The following is a 16932-nucleotide window of genomic DNA, read 5'->3' on the forward strand; positions in this document are numbered from 1 at the left end:
CTTGCCTTCCTACAGTCCACTGTCACCAAGTGGGACAGCTTTCAACTTCACAGTAAAAGCAAAGCCCACTGCATCCTACCTGGCCTTGCTCCCATCACCTTTGTGACTTCATTACTACTACCATTCTCCTTGTCCCATCTGTAGCCACACTGGTCTTCGTTTGCTCTTCTTCCAAAACAGCTTTCAAAGACAGTTCCTTTCTTTCCAGCAGCCCTTCTCAAAAGGGGTTCTGCAAACTGTTTCGAGGGCCGACGTACTCACCTAGGGGCACGCTATGAGAACCGCTTCCCCAGGACCATCCCCGGTACCTGATGTATTCAGTCCTCTTCTGTGTGTCTAGAACAATAACAGTGATGCTCTGACCTAGGGATCACTGTGCAAACAATCACTAACACCACTCTGTGTTCCATAGAACTCCAGATGAAAGACAGCAAAAAGACCTTCAGAACTTTTCTCCATCTTCAAATCTTTGTTCAAGTATCAGCACCCAGACTTCCTCTGTACCGTGATCTCTCCCCATCTTTTTTTTCCTCAATCCACACACCATGTTTCCTTTTGTCTTTTTAATCCACCTACCACACTGTGTTTTATAGACCCATTTATGATTTACATTCTCTGTCTCCAACAAAAGCATAAAATCCAAGATGAAGGGATCTCATTCCACTCCCCACCCCAAACAAAGGGCTAAGCAGACACTATAAAGCAAATATCTATCCTGAAAATCAATTGAATCTTTAATTTCCCCAGAATGCAAACTGCCACTTAAAAATATCATAACTTCAGTGCCTGTGCTTATAGGGGGAATGTGTCATAGTGAGGGCAAAAAACAGAGAAATATTTACTCAAGGCTAATGTCACCATCTGGGTTACAAAGTCTTCATGTGCAAAATGGTGACAATGGTATATTCGTGTTGGATTAAATTACACAAATGTACACAAAACACCTAGCAGAATTCTTGGCACTAAAGTCGTGCTCAGTAAATATTCCTTCCCCTTTCATATCTTACCTCCTCCAACCCACATTCATGGCAGTGTAACTTATTTTTAAAACCAGTCCTTTTCATTCTAAAAGAATTATATACAAAGGCACATTAAAAAAAATTTAAAACCCCTAATGATTATAAATAGAACTACATTTTAAGATCTAACACAAAACCCTTGGCCTCACTTTCCACCTCACTTTTGAGTTTCCAACACACATCAACTACAAAGGACTGGATCTGGTATTGTGGCACAGGAAGCTAAGCTGCCACTTATGACTCCAACATCCCATAGCAAAGTGCTGGTTCATGTCCTTTCTCACAAAATTAAGTACTCTTTTTGAAATGTAGAATCAGGATAAGTGCTGTTGCTACTTTAATGACACTGAGGAAAACATTTCAATTTAGCACCTATAAAATATTAAAATCTCAGCTACCAGTGTTTATCCACAATTGTGTTATTCAGCAACAGGTGACTTGAGGTACAGTGGCCTTTCTATACTTTGCTGTTGAAATTAAAACCTTGGGGCTGGCATTGTGGCATAGCACATTGGGCTATCATCTGCGATGCCAGCATCCCACATAGGCATCAGTTCAAGACCCAGTTGCTCCACTTCCAATCCAGCTCTCTGCTAACATGCCTGGGAAAGCAGAGGAAACTGGTCCCTGCTCCTACATGGGAGACCTAGAAGACGCTCCAGGTTCTTGGCTTTGGCCTGACACAGCCCTGGCCACTGTGGCCATTTGGGGAGTGAACCAGTCGATAGAAGAACTTTCTCCCTCTATCTCTCCACTCTCTCTGTAACTCTGCCTTTGAAAATAAATAAAAATCAGTCTTTTTAAAAAGAGAAAACCTTACATTTCTTATCAGAAGTATTTTAGATAAAACTAATTTTTACAAATATGAGTATCTCTGTCTACCTACTTAAGATACAGATGTTCTGTACAAGACCATTTTCAACAATTGTAGTGAAACACACATATTCATATGTTCATGCTGCACATTCATGCAGGACCTGATATTGCTGAAATAAAGTCTTTATTTCTGAACATTCCAAAACAGCAGTGTACACAGTAACAAATATTAAGTCATATACCATAAGAAAGCATTCATTAGTGCAAATGGGTTTTGTAAAAGGTCTATCAAAAAGATTTATTTGCTTTAAAATGCATTCGTTTCCAGAAGCATTGTTAATAAAACATTACAGTTTCATCCTTTGTTATAAAGTATCGAAAATCAATTGTGGTATAGTAGCAAACATTGCAGGTATTAAGTGCAATGAGCTTGTGATGCCATTATAAATATGAAACCCATGTATGACAATAAATTAACAATGAAAAAGACAAGACCACTTAACTCTGCTGTCTGGCTATCTCCACGTAATGTTTTAAAGTTTATGTTGTGCTGATTCAACATAAAATTATGTCTCTCAAATTGTATGGTGTATTTTTGCTGATATATCCCTAGAGCTAAAAAAATAGTACCTTACCACAAAAATATTTTTATGGCACAAAATTTAAGTTGTTCCAGAGTGGTTCACATAGGTGTAAAAAGAAATAGGCACAAAAAATAAAATTCCTGTAAACTATAAAAAAGTAAATTTCAAAGCATACATTATAGAACCTAGTTGTGAATATGCAATGTATTAAAATACAGAACATGGAATGGAAAAATGTTTAGAACACATGAGTAATTGAACATGTTACTTTAAAAAAACTCATATGGCAAAGCATTATTGATACATCTCAATTCTCTCAAAAAGTATTCAGGTACAGAGCAGTTCTACAAAAACTTCCTAGATCTAAGTGTCACAATACTGCAACCATGGATCTGAGAATGTTGCAGTATCTCAGGCAAATATTTAAGTGCAATAATTAGTCTCTGGTGCTTGGTCCTTGAAAAACAATTCAGTAAATACATCAAAATGCAAACAGGAAAGAATATTCCAGTATCCACCGTTACCCAGCCAGCTAGGTAACACAACCCTCATTTTCACTTCTTTCCCATTCTTCAAAGGAACATTAAACTGCATCAGTAGCAACCGTCTCTCCAGTTTCCATCCCTCAGAGTGCTGAGTGAAGATAGAGGCTTTGGAGGCTGAAGGAAACTATGGAGGGATGAGAAAAGGAAACAGACGGTTAGTAATCCCATGAGGCCCATCCTTGTCCTTGATCTCCACTCCCATCAACTCCGCAATCCAGGAATGACATGGCACCGGAGCTGTCCCAAATATACTTCATGTTTCACACTCTGGGCCTTCACAGCATGCTTGTCTGCTGAAGCTCCAGTGCACAGCACCACAAAAGTGCCAAGTGCACAATTTAGCAACATAAATGTAAAAACATTCTTACATCAGAAAGAAACAGTAAACTCTTTAATAGAAAAAAGGTCTAAGGCCGGCGCCGTGGCTTAACAGGCTAATCCTCTGCCTTGCGGCGCCGACACACCGGGTGCTAGTTCCGGTTGGGGCGCCGGATTCTATCCCGGTTGCCCCTCTTCCAGGCCAGCTCTCTGCTATGGCCTGGGAAGGCAGTGGAGGATGGCCCAAGTGCTTGGGCCCTGCACCCGCATGGGAGACCAGGAGAAGCACCTGGCTCCTGGCTTTGGATCAGCGAGATGCGCTGGCCGCAGCGGCCATTGGAGGGTGAACCAACGGCAAAAAGGAAGACCTTCCTCTCTGTCTCTCTCTCTCACTATCCACTCTGCCTGTAAAAAAAAAAAAAAAATCTAAAAGCACAAATGGTTACTTCACTGATGACAAATAAGCAAATGACATGAAAAAAACTTTCAGTGTTCTAACACCTGAAGATTGTGGAGTCATTTGTATTTTATGCTGAACTTTTAGAGACATAACAAGCAGCAACCAGGACACAGATAGACTGTCTGGTTTCCCTAGGATTTAGTTTCAGGTACGCCCAGTGGTTTTGTTGTCTTTTTTTTTTTTAAAGTTTATTTCTAAAAGTTGTATATTTTACATTTAGAACTATAATACATTGTTTTCTATGAGGTATGAGGTTTCTTTTTTTTGAAAGCTTCTATTTAATATAAATTTCATAGGTACAACTTTTAGAAACTGACACTATGAGAAACCATGACTTACAAAGAATTTTAAAAGAATGGCAAAACCCAATGATTGCTTATGTCTGAGGAAAAAGACCTCTCATTTAGCCTGGCAGGGCAAATCTTACCGGGAGCTGTAATGACAGTATGCAAGGGTGAGAGGAAGGTCCACAATAACCCACAGATACCAAAGAAGGGCATTCCATTCAGCCATGAGCATATGGTCTGGCTTCACAAGTACTAAGGAGAACAAACCAGAGTGTAGCCAACGCAGAAGTGCCAAATGTTCTCTATCTAGGCAGGAGGATTACGAGGAGCCTGTATTTACATTTTTGTGTACAATAGTTTCTGTTCTCTTTATATTAATCCAAATTTAAAAGAAAACTAAAAACAATTAACCAATCCTACATGGAAATAACATCTACAAGTTACCTTCTTGGCAATATCCAAGTTAGTATTTGACTGAATAACCGCAGTGTATAGATGGAAGAACTAGATACATAAAACTGTCACACTAACAAACTTAAGAAATATGTTACAACTACCTTCCTTGACAAATATACCATCTTGATGTCAATAGCAAAGGCCAGCAATATCAGATATATGTGGAACAGTTAATCAAATGATAAACTGACGAAATACTACTAAAGATCAGTTACAGCAATTTCTTAAAAAAAGATTTATTTGAAGGGCAGAGTTACAGAGGGAAGAGCGAGAGAGATGGAAAGAGAGAGAGATCTTCCATCTGCTTATTCATTCTCCAAATAGCTGCAATGGCCAGCGCTGGGCCTTGAGCCATCTTTCACTGTTTTCCCAGATGCATTAGCAGGGAGCTGCATCAAAAGTGGAGCAGCTTAACCCATTACACCACAATGCTAGCCCCATAGCAATTACTAAGCATAAGGGGTATTCTCTTGATGAGTCAGTAAATCTCAAATGATTAATAAAGATATACATGATTGGTAAATTATGTATTTGCATCATAAAATTTGGAGATTTTGTCTAAATGTCAACCAAATCATTAAGACTCATGCTACAATCAAAATTTTGTTGATAAAATGTGAAATTGTGCACTTGCTGAGTGGTTATAATTTTTAGAGAGCCCTATAAACTGATTTAAAGTTGGAGAACTAATCTGTAGCCCTGTAGGAATGTAGCAGCTAGAATTGCCAATATTTTGAAGTAATAGTTTCAGAAATAATTGAATTTTACAAATCCTCTCTAAATACTGTAATGGAATCACATGTGATAAATTAACATAAAATACTATAAGATATTTTGTGTCATAGCAATTACTATGACATATTGTGATTTTTAACTATCTCTAAAGCAAAATGTAAATCCATAAGATACTGTGAAAATGTCAAGTTTTTCAAAGCAGGGATAGTACAAATAAAATTGAAAATTGCACTACATTACAAAATTCGTTCAAATATTTCTTTAATAGATAACATACCTTGATCTATGCTGCCCAGAAAATAATCCTTAAGAAAAAAATTTCAGGATTATTTGTATGTGAATATTTATATTCATGTACACTTCTTTGTTCCAATTAACTTACATTTTATTGAAATGTCATTTCCTGCACGTGTCACATTCAATTTTTTTGTATTTAGAAAAACAATTTTCCTTTAAAAAATGTAAAAACATTCATAATCCTTTTATAGGTGAAATGGCAAGACATAGGATTTTTTGTAGTATTTTGCCTAACTATTCATACCAAATAAAAGACAATTGCAGAGCCAAACCAAAATATTTTTTAAAAAATTGGCTTCTGAATTTGTTTTTGATCCGAGCACCCATTACTTATAATGAGAAGACAAAAATCAAGACTACTAATGTGTACATCAATGTTTAAGGAAAGAAAAAATTACTTGCTCCTACATACCTTTTAAACTTCTATGGTGGTTCCCTCCCATTCCTCCCTCATATTCTAATTTCTTATAAGAGTTGTCTCTGTCTACTTTTGCAATTTTCTTGTCTCCTACTCTCTCCTCAATCCACTTCTACAAATTTGTAATTTTAAATTTTATTTATTGTGTTTAAGAGGTAGAAAGAGAGAGAGATAGACCACTCATCTCATGGCTCATTCCACAAATGCCCAGAAGCAAAGAACTCAACCCAGGTCTCCCATGTAGATGGCAGCAGCCCAATTACTTGAGCCATCACTGCTACCTCCTGGGGTCTGAATTAGCAAAAAAGCCAAAAAGTGGAGCCAGGACTCAACCTCAGGCTCTCCGATATGGGATGGCCGTCCCAGGCAGTAGATGAACAGCTGTGTCAGGTGTCAGCCCCAAGACACTTGAAGAGACTCAGTTGGAGAAGTGGACATCATAATCAGGAGGAGCTGGGCCAAAATGTCCTCTGCAAAGAACATGGAATTTTGAAGGTAAGGAAAAAATTCAACTGGGCCCATATGGAACCTGCCAACAAGACTGAACTGACTACACTTACCAAAGCCCCAGCTCAATGTCTCTATGATGCTTTTTAAACCTCAAGTGTGAGGGAGGGTGTACATAAGCAGATATGCCTGAGATATTTTTCCATATTTGGGTCAAAAGCAATTGACTCAACATGCATTTCAGACCTCCCATCTGCCAGGTATAGTTCTTGGCACTGGGGATGTATGGTAGGAAACAAATGAGACAACTGTCACCAGCCCTCACGGAGCTGGCAACTTAAGGTGGAAAGTCACTGGACAAAGACCTGAAGGAAGGGGATGGCAAGTCATAGCATGGAAGAGAAACACAAAAGCAGCAGAGATGCAGCTCATTCCGGAAATTAGAGAAAAAGCAGACAGCTACAGGAAAGAGTGAGTGACAAAGAGAGGAAGAGAAGAGCATGATATCACAGGGAAGGGGACCTGACCACACAACCAGATCCATCGCTTTCTAAGACAGAGGAGGACGTAACTCCAGCCACAGAGAACAGTGACCTACCAAAGTTAAACCGAACCAAAAGGAAAATCCGGATTCTTCCTGGGGGCAATTTCAAATTCCAATCTGTAAATGAACTTATGCAGAGAGACTCTCACCTTCTAACAGGTTGTGCAATTTTGCTTCGAGGCAGATTACTCCCATTTATTGCCAAAGAAGGTCTTGGAAGCGCGCTGCGGCCCATTGTCCCAGACGCTGCAGCTTTGTTTGGTGTGGGGATTCCTGTGTTGGAATACAGCTGCAAGCCACTGGACAAAGGCATGTTACTGCTGCCTTGAACGGTGGGACTCACGTAGGCTGTGGCTTTAAGAGGTTGTCGTACAGACACGGGGAAGTGTCCCACGCTGTGCACTCTGTGTTGAATTTGTCCTGGTGACGGAACTAGAAGAGAAAATCAAGTTCATGTGAGGAAACGTCTACTGCTATCCAACCTAAGAAATGTGTGCTATATTCAGAAGAACCTATTTTGTTTCGGAGTACAACATATATGGGGGAGTTAAAGACAGGTCCTAGGCAGCATTTTGTAATGCAAATTGCTAATGCTTCACAAGACTCTCCTGTTTGGTTCACCAGCAACGCAGTGGAGTGTCTACCTACATTCAGAAGTCAGTTCTAAGCACAGTCTCCTTTCCTTTAGCAAATATAATAATCCCCCGAGTTCTTAGAAGACAAATTCTCCCTTGCTCACTTGAAGACATTCGGATTTCTTGATGCTACCTGTGGGAATGTTTTTATGAAAATAAAAAATAAGGGGACAGTTTAATAGTTACAATAGAAAGGAAGACAGAATGATATCTGTGGTCACAAGCAGGTTATTATGGACATCTTCCTTAAATATTCATTATGCCATTTATCTACATCCCAGGGTGACTGGTAAGATTGAATTAATCAATCCAAATGAAACTTCAGAATAGCACCTGGCACTTAGCAACACTCAACAAGTACTAGCTATCATCACTTGTTTGAAAAGATTTATTTATTTAAAGTCAGAGTTAGAGAGGGAGACAAAGATCTTGCATCTACCGATTCACTTCCCAAATGGACTCAATGGCCAGAGCTGGGCCAGGACAAAGCCAGGAACTTCTTTCAGGTCTCCCATGTGACAGGGAGAGCCAAACACTTGAGCCATCTTTGGCTGCTTTTCCTAGGCCATTAGCATGGAGCTGGATGGGAAGTAGAGCATTCAGTACATGAACCAGCATACATATGGGATGCCAGCATCATAGGAGGTGGCTTTAACCATTATGATACAACATGGGACAAAGCAGAAAAATGTAAATTTTATAATCCCTTTGTCTAAAAAAAAAATCACAAATTTAACAAGAATTCATACACACAGTTCTGTTCATTTACTAAGTACCCTAGTCTGTTGCCTACCACCTACAATTCAGTTAAATGTGAATACATTTTATAAAATAGTCTAATATTGAACTTAATCATAAAGTAAATGATATATTCTTTTAATAAAAATAGGAAGGGAGAATGATAAGATGTATCTTTTTTTAATTTAACATCTCTTGAAACTGTTTAAAAATTAGTTTTGTTCAAGTATATATTAGGTAAAATCTATACACAGAAATGATCAAATATGAGGGAATTTCAAAGGTTCATGGAAAAACATAATTAAAAGATTCCCCCACTGACTTTGAATCTGGCTAGGAGGGTTGACAGGGGGGCTGCACACCCACACAGGACTGTGAGGTGCCCCAACCTCTTGACCTATCACAGGCTCAAACTGCCAAGGTGTAATCGCCGCAAGCAGCTGGCTCTGGGAATATCTCTGTTCTCTCCATGGACAGTGCAGGCTCACGGGGTCAAGTGGATCCTCAGCACCCCATGGCCATGAGAGCCTTGCATTCTGTGACTGTGAGAATTCTGTGATCGCATGATAGGACAGGGGGTATAGCTGGGTCTCTAGGCAATCACTGTGTCTGGCATCAGAGGCTCAGAAGTTGCTGACAGGTTGGGGAGGGTCATTGTAGAGGGTTCCTTGCTCACACTGAGGACCACACAGATCCTTTGTGCAGTTCATGCACCAGCATGGATGGGGGTTATAGTCACTGTGGGCTAACCCTGGTAATCGATCACATGGGAGAGATAAGAAGATGATTACAACTGGTGTAATCACAGCCTCTCCTCTGCTGACAACTAAGGAGATCTGCCATGCCCAACTTGGGTGTCACCCTGCATTCTCCACCTACCCTGGAGCACTCATCAGAGCTTCCGGGCCACACCCAGCACATGCCACTGAGCATTCACTGAAAGAGTAGACACATCACTAAGCCACAGAGCCTTAGTTCAAAGATAAAATCCATCAGAGGAGAAAACCAACAAGTATATTCCTAATGCCTAAAAATAAATGAGAAATTCAAGAAACAAGAATAAGAAAGAAAAGACAATAGCACTTCAATATTAGAATATGAAGATGATGAGATTGATGAAATTCATGAAAAGGAATTCAAAAGAATGAACAAAGGATTACTCAGAAGCAATGAGAAGCAAATTAATGAGTTAGATATCCATATATAACGCGGGTGAAAAATTTTTCTAAGACATTGAGTTTTCAAAGAGAAAACTGAAATATTAGAGATGAATAATTCAATATGTCAAAGAGAAGATAAAGAAGAAAGCCTTAACAACAGACTCAGTGAAGCAAAAGAATCTGAGCAAGATGACAAATGTTTGGAAACATTTCAAAACCAAAAAAAAAATTAGAAAAATTAAACAATATTCAGGATTTATGGGATATTATCAAATGACACAACATATGGGTCTTAGGATATTCTAAAGATATGCAAAGAGAGAATGGACTAAAAGGCTTATTCAGTGAAATAACTACAGAAAACTTCCCTAATTTGGAGAAAGAAAGGGGCATTGAAGTACAGGAAGCCCACAGAACTCCTAATAGACATGACCAGAAAAGATCTTCACCATGACACATTGTAGTCAAACTTCCAAGAGTAAAACATAAAGAAAAGATTCTAAAGTGTGCATGAGAAAAATAAAAAATGCCAGATTACTTTCAGAGGATCACCAAATAGACTCACAGCTGCTTTCTTGTCAGAAACTCTACAAGCTAAGAGAGAATGAAGAGGCATAGTCTAAGTCTTACAAGGAAAAAAGATATAGCCAACCCAGAATACTGTATCCTGCAAAGCTCTCATTTATGAATGAGGGTAAAATAAAGACCTTCCATAACAAATTCAAAGAATTCGTCAACAAAAGGTGCTTGAAGATGTGCTACACACAGAAACGAAGAAGGGTAGTGAGCATTATGAAAGAATTATGAAGGTAGAAAATCTCACAGTAGAAGTACAAAGGGAATTTAAAGCAAACAATAGGGATATTTACAGAAAAATGTCAGAGCCAAATCAATACTTATCAATAGTAACCTTGAATGTATATTTCCTAAATTCTCCAATTAAAGATAGAAACTGACTAAATGGATTTAAAAGTAAGACTTTTTACTTGCTTTCTACAAGAAATACATCTCACCAACTAAGATATGAATAGATTAAAAGTGAAGTGATGGAAAAAGATATTCCATGCTGTCAGAAAACAAAAATGAGCAAGCATAGCCATCCTAATATCAGACAATATAGACATTAACACAAAAACTATTAAGAGAGAAAAAGAAGGGCATTATGTATTGATTAAGGGATCAATTCAACAGGAAAATGTGACTATAATAAATGTATATGCACCCAATACCAGGGCACTTGTCGATATAAAACCAATGTTCATGGATCTAAAGGAGACAGATTCCAATAAAATAGTAATGAGGGAATTCAATATTCTACTTTCATCAGTGGACAGATCAACAAGAAAAAAAATCAACAAAGCAGACAGCTAATCTACACTATGGACCAAATGGACTTAACTTGTATCTACAGAAAATTTCATCACACAGTTGTAGAATACACACTCTTTTTATCAGTGCACAGAACTTTCTCTAGGATAGCCCACATTCTAGGCCATAAAGCAAGGCTAAGTAAATAAAAAAAAAAAGTTGAAATCATTCCACAATCTTTTCTAACCAAAATGGAATTAAGCTGGAAATTAACAAACCAAGAATCTTTAGAAAATAAGCAAACACATCGAGACTGAACAACACACTCCTGACTGAACAGTGGATCATCAAGGAAATCAAAAGGGAAATTAAAAAATTCCTGGAAATGAATGAAGATGACAACACAACATGTCAAAACCTATGGGATACAGCAAAAGCAGTGTTAAGAGGAAAGTTTCCAGCAATTGGTACCTACCTTAAGAAACTGGAAAGGCATCAAATAAATGAGCTATCAATGTATCTCAAGAAACTAGAAAAAAAAAAGCCAAACCTAAAATGAGGAGGAAGAAAGAAATAATTAAAATTAGAGAACAAAATTGAAACAAAAAATATAAAAGATCAGTGAAATGCAGAGCTGAAACCAAAAAAAAGAAGACACAAATCAATAGAATTAGAAATGAAAAAAGAAAAGTAACAACTGATACCCACAGAAATAAAAATAATCATCAGCAATTACTACAAAGAGCTGTATGCCAACAAATTACAAAACCTAGAAGAAATGGACAGATTTCTGAACACATACAATCTACCAAAATTGAGTAATGATGACACAGAAAACAAAAACAGACCAACAACAAGATGGAGATTGATTCAGTAAGAAAGACCCTCCCAACAAAGAAAATCCAGAACTGAATGGCTTCATTGCTGAATTCTATCAGACTTTTTTAAAAAGATTCATTTATTTATTTGAGAGGCAGAGTTACAGATAGAAGTGTCTTCCATTGTTGGTCTACTCCCCAAATGCCTGTAATGGCCGGTACTGGGCCAATCAGGAGCCAGAAGCTTCTTCTGGCTATCCCACCTGGGTGCAGGGGCCCAAGCACCTGGGCCATCTTCTACTGCTTTCCCAGGAAGCCAGCAGAGAGCTGCATCTGCAGTGGAACAGCCAGGACTCAAACCAGTGCCTCTATGGAATGCCAGTGCTGCAGGTAGAGGCCCAAACCACTATACCACAGTGCTGATCCTCTACCAGACTTTTTCAAGAAGAACTAATTCCAACTCTTCTCAATCTATTCAAAACAAATGAAAGGGGAAGAATCCTCCCAAACTGTTTCTAAAAGGCCAGAAACACATTAATTCCTGTGTCAGAAAAAGATACAAGGAAAAAGAACTACAGGCCAATACTACTGATCAACACATATGCAAAAATCCTCAACAAAATACTAGCTAATTGAGTGTAACAACTCATCAGAAAGTTCACCGAGACCAAGCAGAATTTATCTCTGACATGCAGAGATGGTTCAATACTTGGAAATCAATAAATGTCATACATCACATTAATAATTTGAAGAATACAAACCACATAATTATCTCAATAGATGCAGAGAAAGCATTTGATAAAATACAACATCATTTCATGATAAAAACCTTAAGCAAACTGGATAAAAAAGGAACATTCTTCAACCCCATCAAGGCAATTTATGACAAACCCCTAACCAGAATCTTACTGAATGGGGAAAAGTTAGAAGTATTTCCACTAAGATCTGGTAAAAAAAAAAAAAAAAAAAAAAAACAAGGATGCCCACTTTCACAACTGCTATTTAATATAGTCCTAGAACTTTTAGCCTGAGTCATTAGGCAAGAAAAAGAAATAAAAGGGATGCAAACTGGATAGAAGGAAGTCAAATTATCCCTATTGCAGATGACATGATTGTATATATAGGGGATCCAAAAGACTCCATCAAGAGACTATTTGAGTGTTACAAAATGGTAGAATAGTGACAGGATGGTTTGTCTTACACAGGAAAAATTAGCATAAAAAAAAGGAGAGCAAGTACATTCTCGGGATAAAAATGCAGGACAGCAATGGTGGGAGACAACCCCCAGAGTAGTAGAAGTGGTCTGGACCCCTGCTGAGAGAGAAAAAAAAAACAAAACAGAAGATCTGCTGATCTGGATTAAGGGAGGATGATGCCTAACCTGGCAAGCCAGATGAAAGGGGACTCCACAGGCCCAGGGTGCTGCTGATACATCAGGAGGGAAAGCTTAGTGAACTGCTACTGGAGTTCCTTGCAGATCTCCCACAGGCAGGGTGAAAAACAGAGACCAAAAAAAAAGGCAGAGGTACATCTGTCCCTCCACCTCCATCACCACTGTAGTGGAAACTGAACAGCAGGAGGACAGCTGACACCATTGCTGGACACAGGCAGGGGGAAACCACCCCAGTTCCTACACTGGTAGCCTGGCAACATGACGTGAGGGAAAAAAGCTGCATAATGGAGACTGCTATTTGCCCTGCAACCACACATATAACCAGAGAGAAAAGAAATCTATAAATTCCAAAAAACAAAGGCAAAAATCAAAAATAAAGAAGACACCATGAGCCCCTCAAAGGAACACTACATTTCAACATTGGAATATGAAGATGAAGAGATGGAGGAAATGCCAGAAATGGAATTCAAAAAACTAATCATCAGATTACTCAGAAGCAAGTGTTGGAAAATTCCAAAATATTGAAATCATACCATGCACATTCTCAAACCACGATGCAATGAAGTTGAAAAGAAACAACTTAGGAGTCTCAAGAACAAATACAAACACATGGAGATTGAACAACGTGCTCCTGAATGTACAGTGGGTCATAGAAGAAATTAAAAGAGATACCAAAAAATTTCTGGAAATAAATGAAGATGACAACATAACATAACAAAACCTATAGGGTACAGCAAAAGCAGAGTTAAGAGGAAAGTTTATAGCAATTGGGGTATACATTAAAAATTTAGAAAGGCACCAAATAAATGAGCTAACAATTCATCTGAAGGACCTAGAAAAACAAACCAAACCCAAAACTAGTAGGAGAAAAGAAATAATTAAAATTAAAGAAATCAACAAAATTGAAACAAAAAAAAGATCAGAAAAATGAAAAGCTGGTTCTTTGAAAAAATAAAGGAAATAGACACACCACTGACCCAACTAACCAAAAAAAAAAAAAAAAGGAGAGAGAAGACACAAATTAAGAAAATTAGAGATGAAAAATGTAATGTAACACACCACAGAAATACAAAGAATCATCAGAAATTACTACAAAGAGCTATATGCCAAAAAACCAGGAAACCTAGCAGAGATGGATAGATTCCTGGACACAGACAACCTACCTAAACTGAGCCATGAAGATAGAGAAAATCTAAACAGTCCCATAACCAAGACGGAAACAATCAGTAGTAAAAACCCTCCCAACAAAGAAAAGCCCAGAATCGGATGGCTTCACTGCTGAATTCTACCAGACATTTAAAGAATTAACCCCAATTCTTCTCAAGCTACTCAAGATAATTGAAAGGGAGGGAATCTCTCAAATTCTTTCTATGAAGCCAGAATCATGTTAATTCCCAAACCTGAAAAAAGATACAACTGAGAAAGAGAACTACAGACCAATTTCTCTGATGAACATAGAAGCAAAAATTCTCGAGAAAAATCCAGCCAATCGAACCAACAAGATATCAGAAAGATCATTCACCCAGACCAACTGGAGTTTATCTCTGGGATACAGGGATGGTTCAACATGCACAAATCAATCAATGTGATACATCACATTAACAAACTGAAGGACAAAAACCATATGATTATCTTAATAGATGCAGAGAAGCAATTGACAAAATACATCACCTTTTCATGATGAAAACTCCAAGCAAACTGGGTATAGAAGGAACATTCTATAATCTTATGAGTATAAAATAGACTGAGAATAGATCATTGTAAAAATTAAAGGAAGGAATTGGAAAGTAAGGAAGATGGAGGGTGGCAGTATGGGCGGGAGAAAGGGTAAGGGTGGGAAGTATTAATAGGCACCTAAGTCTGCATATATGATGTACATAAAGCTTGTTCACCTTAAAATTTTTTTAAAAAATTTCCCAACATGAAATCTATCCCTAAATAACCAAGGATCCTGGAAATTTAACTATGTCAATGCAATCATTTTGACATTAACTGAAGAAATACAGGTGCACTTTAAAGATTTTTAAGAAAAACAAAAGAAGGCAGAAGGAGCCAAATCAGGATGATAAAGCAGATACCTAATGACTTCCCCTCAGTCATTACAGACTAACATGTAATACGTGTATTTTGCAACGTACAGTACAATATCTCAACATATATACAAAGCACAAACCCATCACACCAAGCAATTAGGATTTCCATTTCATTTCCTTTTCTTTATATTTGGAGCTAATTCTTCTCTCTTCTACTTTATACAGAATTTATCATCATGAACCCACTCTTCTGCAGAACAGCAGAACCTACTTTCATCAGGCTATTTTGGTACTCATTATTCAAGCTACCTCACCCTCCTCAGCCTCTAGGAATTACTATTCTTTAAATGGAAAACATACATGTATACACAGATTTGTATGTTCCAACACCCACAAGTGAGACAGCACGCAGTATTTCTCTGTGTCTGACATATTTCTTCACTTAAAATTACAATCTCCAGTTCAATCCATTCTGTTCCAAATGTCAAGATTCCATTTTTATGGCTCAAAAATATTCTGTATGTACCACATTTTCTTTATCCATCCATCCACAGACATCAAGGTTGACTTAATAGTGGTTTAACTACTGGGAATAATGCTGCAATAAACATGGGATTGCAGCTACTTTTTCATAAGCCAATTACAGATCTTTTGGATAAATATCCAGAAATGGAATAGTTGGGTCACAAGGTAGCGCTGTTTTTTTTTTTGTTTGTTTGTTTGGTTTTTTTGAGCAATGTTCATACTGTTCTCTATAACAGCTGTACGAATTTGCCTTCCCAATAGGACATCATGGTATTCTTTTGTCCATGCCCTTGCAAGTATTTCTTATTTCTGGCATTTTCTAAACTTGGTCACTCTAATGGGAATGAGATGATACTTCACTATGGTTTTGACAGACATTCCCCTCATGGATAGGAATGCTGAGTATTTTTTATTCACTCATTGATTGGCAATTTTTCTTTTGAAAAATGTCTATTCAGATCCTATTCTACTTCTTAACTGGACTGTTTAATTCCTTATATATTCTGGACATTAATCCTTTATCAGATGAATAGTTTGCTAATATTTTCTGTCATTTTTTTTTTTTGGCTGTCTCTTCACTCTTGCTGTTTCCTTTGCTGTGCAGAAGCATCTCAGTTTGATGCAATCCTATTTTGTACTTGTTGTCTGGATTCTTATCCAAAAAGGCATTGTCTATGCCAATGTGCTTAAGCATTTCTCCTATTTTCTTCCATTGCATGGTTTCAGGTATTATGGCTAAAACTTCGATCCATGTGGATGTGACTTTTTAGTGGGAAGTAGGGGGAAGTTAGTGAGGAGGTCTTGATTCAGTCTTCTGACCATGGATATCCAGTTTTGTCAATACCTTTTGGTTCTGATGAAAGGATTCATTTCTGAGATACTTGGTTCCACTGGTCTGTTTTGTTTGTATGACATTCTATTGCTGATTGGGTTAAAATTGCACTGTAGTAATTCTTCAACTCAGAAACAGTGATGCTTCCAATTTTGTTCATTTTGCCAAAGATCATTATAGCTATTCTTTTATGCATCCATAAATTTAAGACTTTTTCCTACTTCTGTAGAGAATGACATTGAGAGAAAGCACATTGAACCTGTAGATTATGTTGGGTAGTATGGATATTTTATTATACCAATATATGAAACTGGAAAGCCTTTCCATTGTTTGTATTCAATTTTTCACTATTGTTTGGTAATTTTCACGGTACACTTCTTTCATACTCATATTCCATGGTAGCATTTGTAGCTATCATGAATAGGACTCCTCTTCCAAATGCTTTTCAGCAAGTTCATTATTGCTATATAAAAATGCTGATTTTTGCATGATTTTATATCCTGTAACTTTACTCAATTATACATCCATCCTAATAATCTTTTGGCAGAATCTTTCAATTTCTAT

The 16932-nt window shown here is 37.7% G+C and overlaps 1 protein-coding gene across 4 annotated transcripts in view; it reads right to left on the minus strand.

Moving 5' to 3' along the window:
• Positions 1-2123: 2123 nt before the first annotated feature.
• SLAIN1 (SLAIN motif family member 1) overlaps positions 2124-16932 on the minus strand; it is a 78865-nt gene continuing 64056 nt past the window's right edge. For all 4 annotated transcript variants that reach the window (XM_062195293.1, XM_062195291.1, XM_062195292.1 and 1 more), the window contains 2 exons: positions 7076-7358; positions 2124-3088 (listed from right to left, as the gene is read on the minus strand). In XM_062195293.1, the coding sequence (XP_062051277.1) occupies positions 3013-3088; positions 7076-7358 (359 nt within the window). In that variant the 3' untranslated portion in view covers positions 2124-3012. The remainder of the gene's footprint in view (positions 3089-7075; positions 7359-16932) is intronic.

This window comes from Lepus europaeus, chromosome 6, assembly GCF_033115175.1.
Source record: "Lepus europaeus isolate LE1 chromosome 6, mLepTim1.pri, whole genome shotgun sequence".
Taxonomy (NCBI): domain Eukaryota; kingdom Metazoa; phylum Chordata; class Mammalia; order Lagomorpha; family Leporidae; genus Lepus; species Lepus europaeus.